Genomic DNA, 24,696 nt, shown 5'->3' with positions numbered 1-24,696 from the left:
CTAGCCAGCGATGCCCACATCCCATGAATGAATTTTAAAAAATGGCTCGGGCTCGTTTTACGAGGTTGCTGATAAGACCAATCTTATAGCACATGGAACTGTAAGCATCCCAATGCGTGTATTGACCAGTGAAGGTAGGTTTGCGGTGGACCGTGGTAGAGAACCCCTTAGCAGATTTCTCAACTAGTACGTCAAGGAAAGGGAGCTCATTTGACTGCTCCATTTCAAAGATGAATTTATGCGCAGGATGCAGCCCATTAAGACGTGTAAGGAACTGAGTTTGGCAGTTAACTGTCAGTCAGTGTAAACTGGTTCATTCTCCATGGCAATGCCTCTACTAATCAGTGTTCACGTGCCAACCAATCAGCACTCTCTTCTTTTACAGTATAAAGTTGTTGCTTTCCCTTACATTGGTATTCTTGTGGATGTCCTGATGAGTGCAAGACGAAAAGCTTCGACACATGTCTCTATTTTCAGCAATTCTCAAGTATTTATTAAGATTTAGATTTTTTTTTAGATTTAGAGATACAGCACTGAAACAGGCCCTTCGGCCCACCAAGTCTGTGCCGACCATTAACCACCCATTTATACTAATCCTACGCTAATCCCATATTCCTACCACATCCTCACCTGTCCCTATATTCCCCTACCACCTACCTATACTAGTGACAATTTATAATGGCCAATTTACCTATCAACCTGCAAGTCTTTTGGCTGTGGGAGGAAACCGGAGCACCCGGAGAAAACCCACGCAGACACAGGGAGAACTTGCAAACTCCACACAGGCAGTACCCAGAATTGAACCCGGGTCCCTGGAGCTGTGAGGCTGCGGTGCTAACCACTGCGCCACCCATTAACATGATATTGGAGATACCATTGCTGTTGGATATTATTAACATTCAATATTGAGATATTATTGATGTTTGAAATATTATTGATAACAAATAATATTGATAATAGATATTTTACTGATATGAGAGATATTGGATATTATAGATTCAGGATACTGAAGTTGGTATTGATATTAGAGCTAGTACTGATATTGAAGTAGATTACTGTTATCAAATTTATTGATATTGTAGTTATTATTGATACACGATAATATTGATATTGGAGGGAAAGTTGTGCATGCTGTACAGCAATTGGGAATATGCTGCGCAGGGGACAAACAGCGGTCCCTTTAAGATGATCCTACATGTGCCACATAGCAGTTTTAGAGGGACCGTGCAGTGCATGAAGCGGCCTGCAGACAGCGAAGGCAAATTGATTGGAGGTGTTATTGATAATGAAGATAGTACTTATATTACTGACATTGGAGACAGTATTGATATTGAAGATATTATTGATGAGGTATTATTAATAATGTAGATAGCATTGATAAAGAAGATATTAATAGTCATTTAGCAGTACAGAACATGAGTATTGATGAAAATAGAGATGTATTGTCAAAGCTTTTCATCTTGCACCATGGAAATCCACAGTGTGCTAAGAATTACGCTGACAACCAATTGAAGATTGTCAGTAGGGCTCGCAGTTTGGCACATTGCACGTAATGAAAGCTTCTGTATCATCGGTATTGAACCACTCAGAGTCCTGTCGACCTGGTGAATTGAGCACTTAGGCCTGAAGCTCTCAGCTCATGACGAGGTTACTGGTCACACTCTGCCTCCTCGACCAATGCAAGGCACAGCACCCATGATTTAAATCAGATATTACTGATCAACTCCAAACTACAAGACATTCCCTCCCACACCAGCCGTCTCATGGTCTGTTACTGTGATTAAAACGTGCATTGCACATACTGGAAACTACATATATTAATACAGGGCCCTGTTCTTTGCAGATAGCAAGAACATGTACAAACATTGCGCCTGTTTCAGCTGAACAAAATAAGTGAGAGCCATTCGCTGATTCATTCCTCAGGGCAATGCCTTGACCAATCAGAGTCAAGGTGCCTGGTTTAATTTTAAACAATTCTTGGCAGTTAACTGTCAGTCACCGTAAACTGGTGAATTCACCATGGCAATGCCCCTACCAGTCAGAGTTCACTTGCCAACCAATCAGCATTCTCTTCTCATGCAGTATAAGTTGTTGTTTTCCCTTACATTGGTTATTCTTGCGGATCGTCCTGATGAGTGCAAGACGAAAAGCTTCGACAACATGTCTCTATTTTCAGCAATACTCAAGGAGATATTGTGATAATATTGATATTTGAGTTATTGATATTCTGCTTTTGGAGATAGTATTAATAGTATTGACATTATTGATATTGACATTATTGATATGATTGGAGATATTTTGCCAAATAGTAAAGGTACAATGTTGACCTTTCACCTCTGGTTTGTGTCCTGACCGATTGCAAACGTACACAATCGCTGCTTAATGCAGCCCTGGAATGGCAGGGGGTCTAAGTCACCTGGTTTGCACCAATTGGAGTTTAGGTTTTAATCACAGTAACAGACCATGAGACAGCTGGTGTGGGAGGGAATGTCTTGTAGTTTGGAGTTGATCAGTAATATCTGATTTAAATCATGAGTGCTGTGCCTTGCATTGGTCGAGGAGGCAGAGTGTGACCAGTAACCTCGTCATGAGCTGAGAGCTTCAGGCCTAAGTGCTCAATTCACCAGGTCCACAGGACTCTGAGTGGTTCAATACCGATGATGCAGAAGCTTTCATTAATGTGGAGCTGTGCTCACTGCTGTACTTACCTGACCTGCTAATCAAACTCATTCTGGTTACAGAGCAGACTCCATGAAACCTGCCTTCTGAATAAAGAATGGAATAAACATCCTCAGGGCTTGCTTCCCATTGTGTGCCCATTCTCTGCAAGTGTGAGTATCAGAGAATCATACAAATTTACCATTCAGAAGGAGGCCATTCGGCTCTTTGTGACTGCATCAGCCAACGCAGAGCCATCCAACCTAATCCTACTTCCAACTCTTGGGCCATAGCTCTGTAGGCTACAGCACTTCAAGTGCATATCCAAGTACTATTTAAATGTTATGAGGGTTTCTGCCTCATCACCCTTTCAGGCAGTGAGTTCAGACTCTCACCACCCTCTCGGGGAAAACATTTCCCCTCAAATCCCCTCTAAACCTTCTACCAATTACTCTAAATCCATTATCTCTTGCCCCACCCCCATCTCACTTGCTTATAACCTGTGACATTTTTAATATTTGTCAGTTCCGAAGAAGGGTCACTGACCCGAAACGTTAACTCTGCTTCTCTTTCCACAGATGCTGCCAGACCTGCTGAGTGGTTCCAGCATTTCTTGTTTTTATTTCAGATTTCCAGCATCTGCAGTATTTTGTTTTTACTCTAAATCCATGCTTCTTGGTTATGGAACCAGCAACCAAGAGGAATAGGGCTTTCCTATCCACTCTATCTAGCACCCTGATAATTCTACACACTTCAATTAGGTCTTCCCTCAGCCTCCTCTATTCCAATAAAAACAACCCTCGTCCATCCAATCTTTCCTCATAACTAAAGTACTCCAGCCCAGGCAACATCCTTGTAAATCTCCTCTGTCCCCTCTCTAGTGCAATTACATCTTTCCTATAGTGCAGTAACCAAAACTGCACACAGTACTCCAGCGGTTGCCTAACTAGTGTTTTATTGTTCCAGCATAACCTCCCAGCTCTTATATTCTATGCCTTGACTAATATCGGCAAGTATCCTGTATGCCTTCTTAACTATCTTATCTACCTGTCATGCTACCTTCAGGGATCTGTGGACATTCACTCCAAGGTCCCTCTGTTTCTCGACATTTCTCAGTTTCCCACCATTTATTTTGTAATCCCTTACTTTGTTTGCTCTCCCCAATTGCAATAGAATCATAAAATCATAGAACTTTTAAGGCACAGAAAGAGTCCACTTGGCCCATCGTGTCTGTGCTGGCCGAAAAACGATCCATCCATTCTAATCCCACCTTCCAGCATTTGGTCCGTAGCCCTGTCGGTTACGGCAAAAGAGGTGCATATACAGACTCATTTTGAATGAGTTAAGGGTTTCTGCCTCAACTATCCATTCAGGCAGTGAGTTCCAGACCCTCACCACCCTCTGGGTGAAAATGTGTTTCCTTATCTCCCCTCGAATTTTGTCTACCAATCACTTTAACTCTATGCTCCCTCATCACTGACCTCTCTACTAAGGTGAATAGACCCTTCACCTCCACTCTATCCAGGCCCCTCAAAATTTTGTACATTTCAATCAGATCTCCCTTCAGCCTTCTCTGTTCCAAGGAGAACAATCCCTATCTATCCAATCTTTCCTCATAGCTGCATTTTTCCAGTCCTGGCATCATCCTCGTTAATCTCCTCTGTACCCTCTCTAGTGCAATTACATCCTTTCTGTAATGAGGTGACCAGAACTGCACACAGTACTCAAGTTGTGGCCTAACCAATGAGTCATAGAGTCATAGAGTCGTACAGCATAGAAACAGGTCCTTCGGCCCACCGCGTCCATGCCGACCATAATGCCTATCTATACTAATCCCACCTGCCTGCATTAATTCCATATCCCTCTATGCCTTGCTCATTCAAGTACCTGTCCAGATGCCTCTTAAATGTTGCTACTGTTCCTTCCTCCACCACCTCCTCAGGCAGCTCATTCCAGATACCCGCTATTCTTTGTGTGAAAAATTTACCCCTTTGATCACCTTTAAACCTCCTCCCTCTCACCTTAAATCTATGCCCTCTAGTTTTAGTCACGCCTACCATGGGAAACAGACTCTGGCTATCTACCCTATCTATGCCTCTCATCATTTTATATACCTCTATCATGTCCCCTCTCAGCCTCCTTCGCTCCAGGGAAAACAGACCCAGCTTATCCAATCTCTCTTTATAACTCAAGCCATCCCAATCAGGCAACATCCTTGTGAATCTTTTCTGCACCCTCTCTAGCTTAATCACATCTTTCCTGTATTGCGGCGACCAGAACTGCACACAGTACTCCAAATGCGGCCTAACCAACATTATGTACAACTGTAACATGACGTCCCAACTCTTGTACCCAATGCCTCGGCCGATGAAGGCAAGCATGCCATACGCCTTCTTCACCACCCTGTCTACCTGTGTTGCCACTTTCAGGGAACTATGTACTTGCACCCCAAGGTCTCTCTGCTCAACAACACTCCCCAGGGCCCTGCCATTCACTGTATATGTCCTGCCCTGGTTTTACTTCCAAAATGCATCACTTCACACTTGTCTGCGTTAAATTCCATTTGCCAATCCCTTGCCCACTTTCCCAGTTGATCTATATCCTGTTGTAACTTTAGACAACCTTCTTCACTGTCCACTATACCACCAATTTTGGTGTCATCTGCAAACTTACTAATCATGCCCTTTACATTCACATCCAAGTCATTAATATATATGACAAATAACAGAGGTCCCAGCACTGATCCCTGCGGCACACCACTGGTCACCTGCCTCCAATCTGAATAACAACCCTCCACTACCACCCTCTGCCTCCTATCACCAAGCCAATTTTGTATCCAATTGGCTAGCTCACCCTGGATCCCATGTGTTCGAACCTTCTGGACCAGCCCACCTTGCGGGACCTTGTTAAAGGCCTTGCTAAAGTCCATGCAGACAACGTCCAGCGCCCTGCCCTCGTCAATCCTCTTGGTCACCAGCTCAAAAAACTCAATCAAATTCGTGAGACATGATTTCCCACACACAAAGCCATGCTGACTATCCCTAATCAGACCATGCCTTTCCAAATGCATATAAATCCTGTCTCTCAGAATCCCTTCCAATAACTTTCCCACCACTGATGTAAGGCTCACCGGCCTGTAGTTCCCTGGCTTATCCCTGCTGCCCTTCTTAAATAAAGGCACAACATTAGCTATCCTCCAGTCTTCAGGTACCTCACCCGTGGCTAACGATGATACAAAAATCTCTGCCAGGACCCCAGCAATCTCCTCCCTTGCTTCCCATAGCATCCTAGGATACACCTTGTCAGGCCCTGGGATTTATCCACCTCAATGCGCTTCAAAACCTCCTCCTTTGTAATGTTGATACGCTCCAGGATATCGCTGTTCCCTCCCTTGAACTCAATGAGTTATATAGTTCCAGCATAACCTCCCTGCTCTTGTATTCTATACCTTGGCTAATAAAGGAAAGGATTCCATATGTCTTCTTAACCACCTTATCGACCTGTCCTGCTACCTCAGGGATCTGTGGATATTCACTCCAAGGTCCCTTACTTCTCTACACTTCTCAGTATTTTCCTATTAATCGTGTATTCCTTTGCCTTGTTTGACCTCCCCAAATGCATCACCTCACACTTCTCCAGGTTGAATTCCATTTGCCACTTTTCTGCCCATCTGAGCAGACCATCAATATCTTCCTGCAGCCTACAGCTATCCTCCTCCCTATCTACCACACAGCCAATCCTTGTGTCTTCCATAAACTTATTTACCATGCCTCCTACATTTACATCCAAATCATTAATATACACCACAAAAAGCAGGGGACCCAGTACTGAGCCCTGCCAAACGCCACTGGAAACAGCCCTCCTGTCACTAAAACACCCGTCAACAATTACCCTTTGTTTCCTGCCACTGAGCCAATTTTGTATCCACCTTGCTGCATTTCCCTGGATCCCAAAGAACAAACAAAGAACAAAGAACAGTACAGCACAGGAACAGGCCATTCGGCCCTCCAAGCCTGCGCCGATCTTGATGCCTGCCTAAACTAAAACCTTCTGCACCTCCGGGGACCGTATCCCTCTACTCCCATCCTATTCATGTATTTGTCAAGATGCCTCTTAAACGTCGCTATCGTACCTGCTTCCACCACCTCCCCCGGCAGCAAGTTCCAGGCACTCACCACCCTATGTGTAAAGAACTTGCCTCGCACATCCCCTCTAAACTTTGCCCCTCTCACCTTAAATCTATGTCCCCTAGTAACCCTGACTCTTCCACCCAGGGAAAAAGCTTCTGACTATCCACTCTGTCCATGCCGCTCATAACTTTGTAAACCTCTATCATGTCGCCCCTCCACCTCTGTTGTCCCAGTGAAAACAATCCGAGTTTATCCAACCTCTCCTCATAGCTAATGCCCTCCAGACCAGGCAACATCCTGGTAAACCTCTTCTATACCCTCTCCAAAGCCTCCACGTCCTTCTGGTAGTGTGGCGACCAGAATTGCACGCAATATTCGAAGTGTGGCCTAACTAAAGTCTGTACAGCTGCAGCATGACCTGCCAATTTCTATACTCTGTGCCCCGACCGATGAAGGCAAGCATGCCGTATGCCTTCTAGACTACCTTATCCACCTGCGTTGCCACTTTCAGTGACCTGTGGACCTGTACGCCCAGATCTCTCTGCCTGTCAATACTCCTAAGGGTTCTGCCATTTACTGTATACTTCCCACCTGCATTAGACCTTCCAAAATGCATTACCTCACATTTGTCCGGATTAAACTCCATCTGCCATTTCTCCGCCCAAGCCTCCAACCGATCTATATCCTGCTGTATCCTCTGACAATCCTCATCACTATCCACAACTCCACCAACCTTTGTGTCGTCCGCAAACTTACTAATCAGACCAGCTACATTTTCCTCCAAATCATTTATATATACCACAAACAGCAAAGGTCCCATCACTGATCCCTGCGGAACACCACTAGTCACATCCCTCCATTCAGAAAAGCACCCTTCCACTGCTACCCTCTGTCTTCTATGATAGAGCCAGTTCTGTATCCATCTTGCCAGCTCACCTCTGATCCCATGTGACTTCACCTTTTGTACCAGTCTGCCATGAGGGACCTTGTCAAAGGCTTTACTGAAGTCCATATAGATAACATCCACTGCCCTTCCTTCATCAATCATCTTTGTCACTTCCTCAAAAAACTCAATCAAATTAATGAGACACGACCTCCCCTTCACAAAACCATGCTGCCTCTCGCTAATAAGTTTGTTTCTTTCCAATTGGGAGTAAATCCTGTCCCGAAGAATCCTCTCTAATAATTTCCCTACCACAGATGTAAGGCTCACTGGCCTATAATTTCCTGGATTATCCTTGCCACCCTTTTTAAACAAAGGAACAACATTGGCTATTCTCCAGTCCTCTGGGACCTCACCTGTAGCCAATGAGGATGCAAAGATTTCTGTCAAGGCCCCAGCAATTTCTTCCCTTGCCTCCCTCAGTATTCTGGGGTAGATCCCATCAGGCCCTGGGGACTTATCTACCTTAATGCTTTGCAAGACACCCAACACCTCCCATGGGATTTTATTTTTTTAACCAGTTTGCCATGTGGGACCTTGTCAAAAGTCTTGCTAAGATCCATGTAGATCACATCAACTGCACTCCCCTCATCTATCTTCCTTGTTACTTCTTCAAAAAATTCAATCAAGTTGATCAAACAAGATCTTCCCTTAACAAATCCATGCTGACTATCCTTGATTAACCTGCGCCTTTCTAAGTGACAGTTTATCCTGTCTCTCAGAATAGATTCCAATAATTTGCCCACTACTGAGGTTAGACTGACTGGCCTGTAATTATTCGGTGTTTCCTTCGCTCTCTTTTTAAACAGAGGTACAACGTTAGCAATTCTCCAATCCTCCAGCACCAAACCTGTATCCAGTGAGGACTGGAAAATGATGGTCAGACCCTCTGCTATTTCCTCTCTTGCTTCTTTTAACAGCCGAGGATACATTTCATCTGGCCCTGGTGATTTATCAACTTTCAAGGATGCTAATCCCATTAATACTTCCTCTCTCACTACGTTTATCACATCCAATATTTTACACTCTTCCTCCTTAACTACAATATCTGCATCGTCCCCCTCTTTTGTGAAGACAGACACTAAATATTCATTAAGAACCATACCAACATCTTCCGCCCCTACACATAGGTTACCTTTTTGGTCTTTTATTGGCTCTACTCTCTGCTTAGTTATCCTCTTACTCTTAATGTATTGATAAAACATCTTTATTTTCACCTTGATTTTGCTTGCCAATATTCTTTCATGCCCTCTCTTTGCTTTCCTAATTTCCTTTATGATTTCACTCCTCCACTTTCTATACTCCTCTCGGCTTTCTGTAATATTGAGTTCTCAGTGTTGGAGATAAGCTTTCCTTTTCTGCCTTATGTTACCCTGTAGGCTCCTTGACATCCGTGGGGCTCTAGATTTGGCCGCCTCATCCTTTTTCTTTGTGGGAACATGTTTACTCTGAACCCCTTGAATCTCCCCTTTGAATGCCTCCCACTGTTCTGACACTGATTTACCTCCAAGTAGCTGTTTCCAGTTCACTTTCACTAAATCACTCCTCAGTTTAGTAAAATTGGCCTTGCCCCAGTTGAGAACTCTAACTCCTGTTCTATCTCTGTCCTTTTCCATAATTATGTTAAAACTGACTGAATTATGATCACTATCACCAAACTGCTCTCCCACTGCCACTCCTTCCACCTGCCCATCTTCATTTCCTAAAACTAAGTCTAAAACTGCACCCTCTCCTGTTGGACTTGCTACATACTGGGGAAAAAAGTTCTCCTGAATGAAGCCCAAGAATTCTGCTCCCTCAATTCCTTTCACACTAAAACTATCCCCGTTAATATTGGGGTAATTAAAATCCCATACTTTTACTGCCCTATTGTTCTTGTACTTCTCAGAGATTTGCCTACATATCTGCTCTTTTATCTCCCTCTGACTGTTTGGGGGTCTGTAGTACACTCCCAGCAGTGTGATTGCCCCTTTTTTGTTCCTTAGCTCAATCCATATGGCCTCATTTGATGATCCTTCCAACATATCATCCCTCCTCACAGCTGTAATAGTTTCCTTGACCAAAATTGCCACTCCCCCTCCTTTCTTATCCCCCTACCTATCACGTCTGAAAACCCTGTAACCAGGAAAGTTGAGCTGCCATTCCTGTCCCTCCTTAAGCCATGTTTCTGTAATAGCTATGATATCATACTGCCACGTGTCTATCTGTGCCCTCAGCTCATCTGCTTTATTTGCTATACTCCTTGCATTGAAATAGATACCCTTGAGCACTGCCAAACTCTCTCTTTTTATTTTCTAATCCTCGTTTCCTCTGTCTTCCAGACTCATCCATTAATTTTCCACCTTCCATTTTCATTTCTGATTTTGTCCCAGCTGAGTCTACCCTCAGGTTCCCCTCCCCCTGCCAAACTAGTTTAAACCCTCCCCAACAGCACTTGCAAAACGCCCCGCAAGGAACTCAGTCCCGGCTCTGTTCAGGTGCAACCCGTCCATCCTGTACAGGTCCCATCTCCCTCAGAGCCAGTCCCAATGTCCCAGGAATTGAAAGCCCTCCCTCCTGCACCGTCTTTCCAGCCACGCATTCATCTGTCTTATCCTTCTATTTCTATACTCACTTGTGTGTGGCATTGGGAGTAATGAGGAGATTACTACTTTTGAGATCCTGCTTGCTAATTTCTTACCTAGCTCCGTAAATTCTGACTGCAGGACCACATCCCTCTTTCTATCTATGTTGTTGTTCTGATGTGGACCACGACTGCTGGCTGTTCACCCTCCCCCTTCAGGATGCTCTGCAGCTGCTCAGTGACATCCTTGACCCTGGCACCAGGGAGGCAACATACCATCCTGGATGCACATCTGCGGCCACAGAAATGCCTGTCTGTTCCCCTGACTATTGAATCACCTATCACTCTGGCTCTTCCAGTCTTCCCTGTAACCCCCTGTGCAGCTGAGCCACCTGTGGTGCCATGGACTTGGCTCTGGCTGCACTCCCCAGGTGAAGCATCACTTTCCTCAGTATTCAGAACTGAATACCTGTTGGATCTCCTGCACTACCTGCCTGATTCTTTTTGATTGCCTGGCGGTCACCTATTCCCTCTGTCCTTTCATACTCTAAAGCTGTGGGATGACCACATCTATAAACATGCTATCCACATAGCTTTCCTCCTCATGAATGCACCGCAGTGTTGCCAGCTGCTGCTCATGTTCCAAAACCCGGAGCTCAAGCTACTTCAATTGATGACACTTCCTGCACAAATGGTTCTCCAGGATACAGGAAGCATCCGGGAGCTCCCACATAGCACAGGAGGTGCACTCTTTAGGTTTAAGCAACCCTGCCATTCCTTTATTTATTATTTGACCCTTTGCTACTGCAAAAAAAACTTACCAATACTACAACACCTTAGAATTAATAAAACCTTACTGGTACTGATAAATCCTACTAAAAAACAACACAGTTCTCTAGTTAAAATAAACCTTACTAAAAAAAGCAGCTACTCATTCCTTATTATTAAGCTATTTACACATGCACCCTAACAGTAGTTTACTAACTCAGCTATTTAGAGTTATTGCCTAATAGCAATTACTCACCAACCAATCACCTTGCAACTTTCCTGTGACGTCACTGTTCACTTTGTTTTCAAACTCCAGTGCACTGGGACTCCTCTCCGCTGCTCTCCTGGAAGGTAAGTGCTCTAGGCTGCGATTATCAGGCTCTATTTATTCACTCCTTGCTCCATGTTCTTCCCGCAGGTCCGCTCCTCTCCGCTGCTCTCCCGGAAAGTAATTCGCTCTCCACACTTCTCTGGCTTGAACACCATTTGCCAGTTTTCTGCCCACCTGACTGATCCATTGATATCTTCCTGCAGTCAACACCTTTCTTCCTCACTATCGACCACATGGCAAACTTCTGAATCATACCCTCTTACAGTGAAGTTCAAATCATTGATTTATACCACCAAAAGCAAGGGACCTAGTACTGAGACCTGCAAAACCTCACCACAAACAACCTTCCTGTTACAAATTAATTACCCATTAATTACCCTTTGCTTCCTGCCTCTGAGCCACTTTTGAGTCATAGAGTCATACAGCACAGAAACAGGCCCTTCGGCCCATCGTGACTGTGCTGGCCATCAAGCACCTAACTATTCTAATCCCATTTTCCAGCACTTGGCCCATAGCCTTGTATGCCAAGGCATTTCAAGTGTTAATCTAAATACTTCTTCAATGTTGTGGGGGTTCCTGCCTCTACCACCTCTTCAGGCAGTGTATTCCAGATTCCAACCACCCTCTGGGTGAAAAAAACTTTCCTCAAATCCCCTCTAAACCTCCTGCCTCTTACCTTAAATCTATGCCCCCTGGTTATTGCCCCCTCCGCTAAGGGGAAAAGTCGTGTCCTATCTAACCTATCAATGTATACTTTTGTATACCTGAATCATGTCCCCCCCTCAGCCTTCTCTGTTCGAAGGAAAACAATCCCAGCCTTTTCAGTCTCTCTTCATATCTGAAATGCTCCAGCCCAGGCAACATCCTGGTGAATCTCCTCTGCACCCTCTCCAGTGCAATCACATCCTTCCTATAGTGTGGTGCCCAGAACTGTACACAGTACTGTAGCTGTGGGCTAACTAGCATTTTATACAGCTCCATCATAACCTCCCTGCTCTTATATTCTATGCCTGGGCTGATAAAGGCAAGAATCCCATATGCCTTCCTAGCCACCTTATCTACCTGTGCTGCTGCCTTCAGTGATCTATGGACAAGTACACCAAGATCCCTCTGACCCTCGGTACTTCCGAGGGTCCTACCATCCATTGTATATTACCTTGCCTTGTTAGTCCTCCCAAAATGCATCACCTCACACTTCTCAGGATTAAATTCCATTTGCCACTGCTCTGCCCATCTTACCAGCCCATCTATATCGTCCTGTAATCTAAGGCTTTCCGCCTCACTATTTACGACACCACCAATTTTCGTGTCATCTGCGAACTTACTGATCATACCTCCTACATTCACGTCTAAATCATTAATGTACACTACAAACAGCAAGGGTCCCAGCACCGATCCCTGTGGTACACCACTGATCACAGGCTTCCAATCGCAGTAACAACCCTCGACCATCACCCTCTGCTTCCTGCCACGAAGCCAATTTTGGATACAATTTGCCAAATTGCCCTGGATCCCATGGGCTCTTACCTTCTTAACCAATCTCCCATGTGGGACCTTATCAAAAGCCTTACTGAAGTCCATGTAGACTACATCAACTGCTTTACCCTCATCTACACATCTAGTCTTTGTTTCTCAAAATGGAGACATGTGACCAGTGGTGTTCCACAGGGATCCGTGCTGGGACCACTGTTGTTTGTGATATACATAAATGATTTGGAGAAACGTATAGGTGGTCTGATTAGCAAGTTTGCAGACGACACTAAGATTGGTGGAGTAGCAGATAGTGAAGGGGACTGTCAGAGAATACAGCAGAATATAGATAGATTGGAGAGTTGGGCAGAGAAATGGCAGATGGAGTTCAATCAGGGCAAATGCGAGGTGATGCATTTTGGAAGATCCAATTCAAGAGTGAACGATACAGTAAATGGAAAAGTCCTGGGGAAAATTGATGGACAGAGATGACAGAGAGATTTGGGTGTTCAGGTCCAATGTTCCCTGAAGGTGGCAACGCAGGTAAATAGAGTGGTCAAGAAGGCATACGGCATGCTTTCCTTCATCGGACGGGGTATTGAGTACAAGAGTTGGCAGGTCATGTTACAGTTGTATAAGACTTTGGTTCGGCCACATTTGGAATACTGCGTGCAGTTCTGGTCGCCACATTACCAAAAGGATGTAGATGATTTGGAGAGGGTGCAGAGGAGGTTCACCAGGATGTTGCCTGGTATGGAGGGCGCTAGCTATGAAGAGAGCTTGAGTAGATTAGGATTATTTTCATTAGAAAGACGGAGGTTGAGGGGGGACCTGATTGAGGTGTACAAAATCATGAGAGGTATAGACAGGGTGGATAGCAAGAGGCTTTTTCCCAGAGTGGGGGTTTCAATTACTAGGGGTCACGAGTTCAAAGTGAGAGGGGAAAGGTTTAGGGGGGATATGCGTGGAAAGTTCTCTACGCAGAGGGTGGTGGGTGCCTGGAATGCGTTGCCAGCGGAGGTGGTAGACGCGGGCAGGATAGCGTCTTTTAAGATGTATCTAGACAGATACATGAATGGGCAGGAAGCAAAGAGATACAGACCCTTAGAAAATAGGCGACATGTTTAGATAGAGGATCTGGATCGGCGCAGGCTTGGAGGGCCGAAGGGCCTGTTCCTGTGCTGTAATTTTCTTTGTTCTTTGTTCTCTTTAGTCACCGCCTCGAAAAATTCAATCAAGTTAGTTAGACATGATCTCCCCCTGACAAAGCTATGCTGACTATCCCTGATTAATCCCTGCCTCTCCAAGTGGAGATTAATCCTGTCCCTCAGAATTTTTTCCCAATAGTTTCCCAACCACTGATGTTAGATTCACCAGCCTGTAATTACCTGGTCTATCCCTGCAACCCTTCTTGAATAATGGTACCACATTCGTTGTCCTCCAGTCCTCTGGCACCTCTCCCGTGGCCAGAGAGGATCTGAAAATTTGTGTCAGAGCCCCTGCAATCTCCTCCCTTGTCTCACATAACAGCCTGGAATACATCTCATCTGGGCCTGGGGATTTATCCACTTTTAAGCCTGCTAAAACATCTCATACTTCCTCCCTTTCAATCCTAATTTGTTCAAGTATATCACAATCCCCCTCCCTGATCTCTACACCTACATCGTCCTTCCCCATAGTGAACACAGATGAAAAGTAATCATTTAAAACCTCACCTATGTCCTCCGGCTCCACACACAGATTGCCACTTTGGTCCCTAATGGGCCTTACTCTTTCCCTGGTCATCCTCTTACCCTTAATATACTTATAAAATGCTCTCGGATTTTCCTTTATATTGACCGCCTGTGTTTTTTCATATCCCCTCTTCGCTCTCCTAATTACTTTTTAAAGTACCCCCCTCCACTCCTTCTATACTCCTCTAATGCCTTCGCTGTTTTCAGTGCTCCTAATCTGCCATAAGCCTCCTTTTTTTTCCTGATCCAATCCTCTATATCTCTTGACATCCAGGGTTCCCTGGACTTGTTGGTCCTACCATTCACCTTAACGGGTACATATCGGCTCTGAACCCTCAGTATTTTCTCTTGAATGACTCCCACTGGTCTGATGTAGACTTTCCTACAAGTAGCTGCTCCCAGTCCACTTTGGCCTGATCCTGTTTTATCATATTGAAATCGGCCTTCCCCTAATTCAGTACCTTTATTTCCGGCCCGTTTTTGTCCTTTTCCATAACTACCTTAAATCTTACAGAGTTATAGTCACTATCCCTGAAATGTTCCCCCACTGACACTTCTACCACTTGTCCGGCTTCATTCCCTAGGATTAGGTCCAGTACTGCCCCTTCTCTTGTCGGACTTTCTACGTACTGGCTCAAAAAGCTCTCCTGTATTCATTTTAAGAATTCTGCCCCCTTAAGCCTTTTGCACTAAGACTATCCCAGTTAATATTGGGGAAGTTGAAATCCCCTACTATTATTACCCTATTACTTTTACACCTCTCTGAGATTTGCCTACATTTCTGTTCCTCTATCTCTCCCTAACTATTTGGAGGTCTGTAGTACACTCCCAGCCAAGTGATTGCCCCACTTTTGTTCTTAAGTTCTACCCATATGGCCTCATTTGAGAAACCTTCTAAGATATCATCCCTCCTTACTGCAGTAATTGACTCCTTGATCAACAGTGCAATACCACCTCCTCTTTTATCCCCTCCCTTATCAGGCCTGAAGATTCTATGCCCTGGAATATTGAGTTGCCAGGCCTGCCCCTCCCTCAGTCATGTCTCTGTAATAGCAATAATATCATAATCCCATGTGCTAATCAAAGCCCTCAATTCATCTGACTTACTAGTAAGACTCCTTGCATTAAAATAGATACAATCCAGCCTTGCATTTTTCACTTGTGTCTTAACAGGTCTATATTTACTCTACCTTCCAGACTGACTCAGTTTCTCTTCTATATTTGGCTGTGCCTCACCCCCTACTGTACCTCCACTCTGTATCCCAACCCCTGCCAAATTAGTTTAAACCGCCCCCCCCTCAACGGCATTAGCAAACCTCCCAGCAAGGATGTTGGTCCCGTTCCAGTTCAGATGCAACCCTTCTGACTTGTACAGGTCCCACCTTTGCTAGAAACAGACCCAGTGATCCAGGAACCTAAAGCTCTCCCTCCTGCACCATCTCCTCAGCATTCATCTGCTCTATCCTCCTATTCCTAGACAGATACATGAATGGGCAGGAAGCAAAGAGATACAGACCCTTAGAAAATAGGCGACAGGTTTAGATAGAGGATCTGGATCGGCGCAGGCTTGGAGGGCCGAAGGGCCTGTTCCTGTGCTGTAATTTTCTTTGTTCTTTGTTCTTTGTTCTATACTCACTAGCACGTGGCACCGGAAGTAATCCAGAGATTATAACTTTTGAGGTCCTGCTTTTTAATCTGCTACCTAGCTCCCTAAATTCTTGTTGCAGGACCTCATCCCTTTTTCTACCTATGTCGTTGGTACCGACATTTGCCACGACCTCTGACTGTTCACCCTCCCCCTTCAGAATGTCCTGCAGCCGCTCCGTGACATCCTTGACCCTCGCACCAGGGAGGCAACATACCATCCTGGAGTCTCGTTTGTGGCCAAAGAAACGTCTATCTGCACCCCTTACGATAGAATCCCCTATCACTATAGCTCTTTCACCCATTTTCCTCCCCTGCTGTGCAGCAGAGCCCTCCATGGTGCCACGAACTTGGCTGTTGCTGCTTTTCCCTGGGAGGTCATTCCCCCCCACAAACAGTATCCAAAGTGGTATATCTGTTTGAGAGGGGGGATGGCCACAGGGGACTCCTGTACTACCTGCCTGCGCCTATTATTCCGTCTGGTGGTCACCCATCTCTTTTCTGCCTGTGCAGCCATTACCTGCGGTGTGACCACCTCACTAAACGTGCTATCCACAAAGTCCTCAGCATCGCAGATGCTCCACAGTGAATCCACCCGCAGCTCCAGCTCCATAATGCGGGTAGTCAGTAGCCGCGGATGGATACACTTCCTGCACACATGGTCGTCAGGGACACTGGAAGCTCCCTGATTTCCCACATAGTGCAGGAGGAACATATCATGGGGCTGAGCTCTCCTGCCATGACTTACCCTTAGATTAATTAGTTACTCCCTTAATTAAAAAATACTAATTGCACTAGAGGCCTTGTTCTACCCACTACGATCTAAAGTCCTTAATAAGTTACGCTAAATTCCAAAAAAAAAACACTTTAGTAGTACTCACCTTATCTCTAGAGGTTTTCTTGTCAACAAAAAAAACTTTCCCTTTCTTTAAGCTATTTAAATGCACCAACAGCTGCTACTCACCCAACCTTGCAGGTTTCCCGTGATGTCACTGTAAGTTTTTTTCGAGTCTCAGCGTGTGCTGAGAGAGAGAGCGGGTCCGCCAGCCGCCACCGCTCCTGTCTTCAGGTAAGTTAAGATCCAACTTGCAACTTTGCCTTGGATCCCATGGGCTTTTCTTTTTGTGACCAGTCTGCGATATGGGACCTTATCAAAAGCTTTGCTAAAATCCATATCGACTACCTCAAAGTATTCAATCATGTTAGGCTTCACGACCTACCCTTAACAAATTTGTGATGACTATCTTTGATTAATCTGTGTCTTTCTAAATGAAGATTTATCTCTTCCTTCAGAATTTTTCCAATAATTTTCCCACCACTGAGGTTAGGCTGACTGCCTTGTAATTACTCAGTCTATCCCTTTCTCCCTTTTTAAATATGGTACAATGCTAGCTGTCCTCCAGTCCTCTGGCAGCACGCCTGTAGCCAGAGAGGATTGCAAAATTATGGTCAGAACCTCTGCTATTTCATCCTTTGCTTCCCTTAACAGTCAAGGATACATTTCATCCAGACCTAGGGATTTATCCACTTTCAAAGATGTTAATACTTCCTCTCTCACTATTTCATTTTATCTAATATTTCACACTCCTCCTCTCTAATTGCAATGTCTGTATTTGTCCCTCTCTTTTGTGAAAGCAGAAGTGTCTGTGAGGGGCCAGAGGTCCTAATCTATTTGTCTGGGACTCATAATGCTGACCGGTATGTGAAGGTGGCCGACATTTCAGATACATTTTGTTTCTCCTGGTTTGTTCTGTCTGCCTAGTGGAGCGGTGCTGAGATTGCATTACATTGCATTATTGCCACATTCAGTGTCAGTGTGGGAACATGTGATGAAGATATGAGCACGAGTCTCTCCCTCCATCTCCTGTGTGTACTGACTGGCTGCTCCTGCTGTCCTTCCTACCTGAGACTCCTGGATCGAGGTCTAATGGTTGGCGACTGCCGTCCCTCCTCATCAGCAATACTGTCTGTGCTGCGGAAGTGTTTGGACAGGAGGCGAAGCTCATCTGCTGTGGGCTGGAATGGCAGTTGATGCAAACGTTCCTGAGAGGAGGAGGACGACTGGAAAATATCACCACAATAGAAAGAAGAATGATTAAATTGAAAATTCACTGAGTGACAGACTGATAGATGCAGTGACTAGTGTTCATAATAAAAATGGAAAGTAGGAAGGATATGGGCACACGGGGGTCTCGCCTCACCACCCCTCACCCTGCCATTACTGTCCCTCTTTACCACCCCACCCCTTCCCTCTCCCCCAACCCGCTTTCTTCCCGACCCTCCCCTCCCCATCTCACCTCACCACCCCTCCCGATGAGAAGCTTTCCAGAGTGGTGAAGATTGAGAAACAGGCCAACATTCCCAAACGAGTGACTTACTGAGACGGTGGAGCTTGGAGTGTTGGTTCCATATCCTGATGATGGGAGTGAGGCCAAGGACCATCGTCGACCATCCACCCTGTGAATAAACAATTAGATTGTAGAGTTTCAGCTCAACAAGGTCATCATTACTGCCAAGAGGAACAGATTCTCTCAGAAAGCCAGCCAATCACAGCTCAGCCAATCACAGCTCAGCCAATCACAGCTCAGCCAGGCACGGTGCTGTTGATCTGAAGCTGAAGATCCCAGTAAACTGGATCCAGTCAAAGAAAATTGTTAGTCATTCAGATAAACTGAAACAACGGCCTGGGGTTGTGGGGGGGTGGGGGTGGGGGTGGGTGGGAGTTGGTCAGGGGTCTGGGGTTGTGAGGGGGGGGGGGAGGAGTTGGTCAGGGGTCTGGGGTTGTGATTCGGATCCTGGAGCCCGGCTGGTAGTCGGATTTGGGGTCGGTGGTCAGGACTGGGGTCAGGCATTGGGCCTGGGGCTGTTGCAGAGGCAGACCCCCAGTGCTACAGCTCTCACAGACTTGTGCCGTTAGTGAAAGGACCAATGAGAAGTGAAGGACTGCCAGTATCTGAAGAAACCGAGGATTCTGTTAGAGCCAAAAACAAGAGGAAAAGAGCCTCGATCCATTGGAGTGACTCCGGAAATCTCAACTCCGGCCAAAGCTCAGTTTAACTGTACATTGAGAGAGTCCAAGATTCTCCGCCCAGCCTTTGCTGAATGAACAAATCAGCTAGGTCTGGAGTACGGCTTGGATTGTAAGGGGAGTGGAACAGGACTGTGAGAATATTCATTTTCCCTATTTCCAAAATTCTTCCTGCTGGATCACTAACAACACTATGCAATATCCCAGAGATATGGATGGATTCCACAGGCAAGAAACTCTCATTACCTGCGAGCAAACGGGAAGTTGAGAGCTGCGCTGGTGGAGGAGTTCCTTGGACTGTCCGATGGGCTTCCAGCTAAACAAGATCATAAACAAATTATTAGGGAACATTTAATTAGGAAGTGACATCTAAAGTAAATAACCGTATTCCCTTTGGAAAAAATAAATAAGAAATTAGCTCACTCTACACTGTCCCCATCAAACACTCCCAGGACTGGTACAGCACTGGGTTGGCTGCTGCCTAATTGGAGGTGCTGAGTGCATCAATGAGGTGCAGCTGATTGTTGCTGTGTGCAGAGGCTGGAGGCTGTGTGACTGTTGCAAGAGGGAGAGACTGAGATTGAAACAAAGGTTTTTCCACATTGACAACAAAGGAAGGCAGAGAACTGGAAGAACTGGAAGCTCTTTTGTGAGTTTGTTTTATCCTGAAGTCTTTTTCATTGATTGTTGGGGGGGGGTGGCGGAAGAAGAGACCTGAAGACCTTGGGTGGGGCTGTATTGTCCAATAGGGAGCTCCTGTGTTTAACATCTTTGGATAGGGAGCTCCCTCCCCACCCCAACTACCGAGCCTGGGACAGCTGGAGCTGCCCAGGTGAAGAGACTTATTATCTCAACATTGAAAGAGGCGTGTGCCTTGGCAGCTTACAGTTGACCCAGGTGAAGACATCTCCCCACCCTCCCAACTGGAAGACCAGCTAAAAGACTTCTTTTAAAATACCAACAAAGACTGATTCCTCCTGGCCTTGCTCTCGCTCAGCCTCTTCCCCTGTGCTACAATCCTTTAAGTGTTTGCATTTTTGATTTATTATTGTATTAGCTCTTTTTTTGCTCTCAACACAGTGCGTGTAACTCTTCTACCCCATGACTTCTCAGTCCTCTCCGGTGGCGGGGCCCTCCTATGTTGCAGCAGCTGTGGCAGCCGCTCCTGTGGCCCCGTCACCATTTGAAATCTTAACAACAAAGCATGGGGTGAGAGTTACACCCACCCTACCATGACTATTGAGGCTTGCGTTAAGGCAATGGCTGAGGTTGTCGGCCCCTCGGCCATTGTGGCAGCCTCAAAGATGTACGGGAAGGCTGTGTTCTTCCTAAAGACCTTCCTAAAGGGTGGTATCCCTTGCCCTAAGTACGGGGTTCAAAGTGGGTGGGACTTTCCTGCCGGTGGACCCTCTGGGGCCACTGCGCAGCAGATAATGTTGTCAAACGTCCCGCCCTTCATTCCCAGTGAGCTCCCCCTCCCCCACCTGCACCAACTGGGGGAGGTGAGGTCGGGGATCACCCCAGTCCCGCTCGGTCTTCGGGAGCACAGCCTCTGACATGTCTACTCCTTCTGCCGCCAGCTATTTATGCAGCTGGTGTGGCAGGAGATCGTGGAGGGCCACTTCAGTGTGGAGTTCCAGGGGACGGCCTACCGCGTCTTCCGGACCTCGGACGGGGCGGGGTGCCATGTCTGCAAGGGGGTGGGGTATGTTCGTAAGAACTGTCCCAACCGCCTGGCCACCAACTCCAACTCGGCCCAGGGTGGCGCCACTGCACCTCATCCCACTCCCCCTAAATCTCCGACAGACACCGCTCAGTCGGTTCCGGAGGCTGTGATTTTCAGAGTCTCCGGCAGGGAGGGGAGTGCCCGTCCGGGTGGAAGGGGGGCGCAGAGGAAAAATAAACATCAAGAGGCGCATCCCCTGGACACCATGACACAACCCGAGCCTGAGCTCAGCCCAAGACCCGAACTCGGGGAGCCCACTTGCCCCAGGGCTGGGCTCAGGCCCACGGTGACTAAAGAAAAGGAGGGTATGGAGGCCTCTGATGACATGGAGGTCTCTGAGCCTTTGTGCCCAACTGGGAAAAAGAGGAGAAGGCCCTCGTTACAGAGGTAACACAGGGCCCTGAGGTGCAGGGCCCATCTGTTGGAGGGGAGCTGTCTCCTGTTTCGGGTCCCCAGGAGCCCCCTGCCACCACCACCAACATCAAGGCTACGAAGTCTGGGCAGGAGCTCCCAACCCCTCAGGATGGAGGGTAGGGGGAGGCCCCTGGACATGAGGCTCCTCCTGAAGGAGTAAGTGGAGCCCTGCTTGTGGTGGGGGAGCCTGGGGACGCCGCCCATCCTGCCACTGCTAATGGGTCGGGTGCCCTGAGGGAGGCGAGGGTGAAGCCCCAAAGGGTCGGCCCTCCCAGCCAGAAGACACCCGACCGGTTATAACCGAAAATGCTGCCCCATCTGCTGGACCTGTGGGCGTTGGCAGAGTGGGAGATGGCCTCCTCCCTCCACCTCCGGTCTTGGCTCCGGCTGGATTTCTGGAGTCAGGAACTTCCATCTCCCCTGGAACGCTCATTGGCCTGGGGACGGAGGTGGAGGGGGGTCCTGAACCGCTGGCACCACAGGCTCCAGTTCCATTCTAGAACCCAGAGAGGACTCCTCCGCCATTGATCCTGGGGGTGGGATCGTGACGGAGGCGGGACCAGCTGGCGCGGCCGGGACTTCCGCCCCACAGTGTGTGGTGGATGTGTCGGCTGCTGGCGGTGATGACCCGGAGGAGGATGGGGATTCGGTGTGGGGCACGGAGGACGATCTTGATTCGATCGCCAGTGAGCTGGTGGAGTCCCTCGTGCCTTCCACCGAGTCTCCTCTCATCCCCAAGGCAGATCTCCGGGATTTCCTCGTGGCTTGCAGGGGTTGCCGCAATAAAGTTCAGCTGGCCCTCGGTCATTTGTTGAGTCTGGCGCTGATCATCCAGTCTGTCCGTACCGCCCTCAAGAAAGCGGGGAAGGGCGCAGGCGTGAAACTGGTTGAGAGGCGCCGATTTAATGCGTTCCTTAATGGGTTACTGGGGGAGTGGAAGGCCAGGTACACTTCCACTCCCTCCTCACAGTGAGCTGTTGGTGACGGGTTTTAAGTACCTTTGACATGAAGATAACCATAGCCAGCCTCAACATCAACGGCAGCAGGGGGTCTCACCGCAGATTTCACAATCTCTCAGTCCTCAGGGAAGGGAGATACGCGGTGAGCTTTCTGCAGGAAACCCACACCGTTCCGGGAGACGAAGCCACCTGGCTCCTGGAGTGGCAGGGTGGGGTCTACATGAGTCACCTCACCCCTATTTCTAGTGGGTGGCTATCTTGTTGGCCCCGACTTTTCAGCCGGAGATCTTAGGGGTCAAGGAGCTAGTGCCGGGCCGATTGCTCCACCTCACCGTTCGCCTGGGTAGCGTGCCGCTCCTCTTTGTGAACGTGTACGCGCCCAGGCCTGGCGCGTTGCAAGAGCGCTTTTTTGAAGAAGTGTCCGTTCTCTTGAGCTCCATCGATAGCGGCGAGTGCATCATCCTCGGGGGGGATTTTAACTGCACCCTTGAGGTGGGGGATCGCTCCGGTCCCCAGCGTGGCCAAGCATCGGTGGAGAAGTTGAGGGAACTGAATAGCTCCCTTAACTTGGTGGACGTCTGGCGAAATCTCCATCCCGACTCCAGTGCCTTCACGTGGAAGTCTGGAGGAGGAGGGTCCCGAATCGATCGCCTCTACTTTTCGCAGGCGTACGTCTCCCGCGTCTCGGTGGCCTCCATGCAGCTGGTGCTGTGCTCGGACCACCACCTGGTGTGGGCGGAGTTCATTCCGCTCCGCACGCGATGGGGTCCGCGTACTGGCACTTTAACAACCGGCTGCTGTAGGACGACCGATTCCGAGACTCGTTCTGTCGATTCTGGGCCGACTGGAGAAGGAAGCAGGGGGGCTTCCCCTCCTTGAGGCTATGGTGGGATGTGGGCAAGACTCACATCCGCGTCTTCTGTCAGGAGTACGCGAAGGGGTCGACCAAGAGGCAGGAAGCCGAGATCAGGCGCCTAGAGAGGGAGGTGCTCGACTTGGAGTCCCGCCTCGGTCATGCCGTCATGGACCCGGCCCTGTGGCAGGCGTACAAAGAGAAGGGCGCGCTGAGGGACCTGCAGCTCATAGGGTCCCGAGGCGTGTACGTGAGGTCGCGGATCCAGATCCTGGAAGATTTGGACCGCGCCTCACCCTTCTTCTACTCGCTGGAAAAATGGCGGGGGGTCCGTAAGCAGCTCGTCGAGCTGCTGGCCGACGACGGATCCTCCATCACGGATCCGGAGGGAATGGGCCTCCTGGTCCGTACTTACTACAGTGCATTGTTCTCTCCTGATCTGTCCAGCGAGGACACACGCAGAGTTTTGTGGGAGGACCTGCCGCAGGTCAGCCCGGAGTGCACCGAAGGGTTGGAGGCTCCGCTCATGTTGGCGGAGCCGACTGGCGCCCTCCACCAGCTCTCGAGGGGCAAATCCCCAGGGCTGGATGGGTTGACCGTGGGTTCCTCAGAGTGTTCTGGGACATCCTGTGGGATGATTACGCACGGGTCCAGGGGGAAAGTCTGGCGACCGGGGAGATGCCCCTCTCGTGGCGCAGGGCGGTCACTGTCCTGCTGCCGAAGAGGGGCGATCTCCGCCTGCTTAAAAACTGGCATCCGGTCTCCCTCCTCAGCACGGATGATAAGATCTTTGCCCGGGCTATGTCTACCCGCCTGGGCTCCGTGCTGGCCCACATGATCCACCCGGACCAGTCCTACATGGTCCCGGGCCAGTCCATCCAGGACAACATCCACCTGGTCCGGGACCTGATCCATCTTTCCCAGAGGACTAGTCAGTCGGTCACCTTTCTCTCCCTCGATCAGGAGAAGGCGTTCGACAGGGTGGATCACGAATACCTTTTCGGGACTCTGCGCGCTTTCGGACTCGGGCCGCATTTCGTGGCCCAGGTCCAACTTTTATACGCCGCCGCAGAGTGTCTAGTCAAAGTTAACGGGTCCTTGATGGCGCTCCTTCGCTTTGGGAGAGGAGTGCGTCAGGGATGCCCCATGTCCGGCCAATTGTATACCATCTGCATGCAGCCCTTCCTGTGCCTGTTTCGCAGGAGGTTGACGGGATTGGCTCTGCGCGAGCCGGCCATGCGGGTCGTCCTCTCGGCTTACGCCGATGACGTGCACCTCGCGGTCACAGATCCCGTTGACTTGCGGAGGATACGCGACTGCCAGCAGATCTTTTCTGCCGCGTCCTCCGCGAGGATCAATTGGGAGAAATGTTCCGGACTCCTGGTGGGTCAGTGGCGGGTGGACTCCCTGCCGGGGGAGATGACACCTTTTGCGTGGAGCACCACACACCTCCTCTATCTGGGAGTTCACCTTAGC

General features: G+C 48.1%; 1 protein-coding gene across 1 annotated transcript in view; it reads right to left on the bottom strand.

The window, feature by feature from the left end:
• The window catches only part of LOC137364482 (microtubule-associated serine/threonine-protein kinase 3-like), a gene marked incomplete at its 3' end in the record, with an annotated part of 131,991 nt that overhangs the window by 66,196 nt on the left and 41,099 nt on the right, over nucleotides 1–24,696 (bottom strand). Inside the window, exons 3-5 of the mRNA XM_068027671.1 lie at nucleotides 19,515–19,584; nucleotides 18,619–18,697; nucleotides 18,144–18,301 (exon numbers count right to left, since the gene is read on the bottom strand). Of these exons, the coding sequence (XP_067883772.1) occupies nucleotides 18,144–18,301; nucleotides 18,619–18,697; nucleotides 19,515–19,584 (307 nt within the window). The remainder of the gene's footprint in view (nucleotides 1–18,143; nucleotides 18,302–18,618; nucleotides 18,698–19,514; nucleotides 19,585–24,696) is intronic.

This window comes from Heterodontus francisci, unplaced genomic scaffold, assembly GCF_036365525.1.
Source record: "Heterodontus francisci isolate sHetFra1 unplaced genomic scaffold, sHetFra1.hap1 HAP1_SCAFFOLD_1178, whole genome shotgun sequence".
NCBI classification, from domain to species: Eukaryota; Metazoa; Chordata; class Chondrichthyes; order Heterodontiformes; family Heterodontidae; genus Heterodontus; species Heterodontus francisci.
The sequence above is the reverse complement of the archived record's forward strand: the minus strand, read 5'-3'. Positions and strand labels throughout refer to the sequence as shown.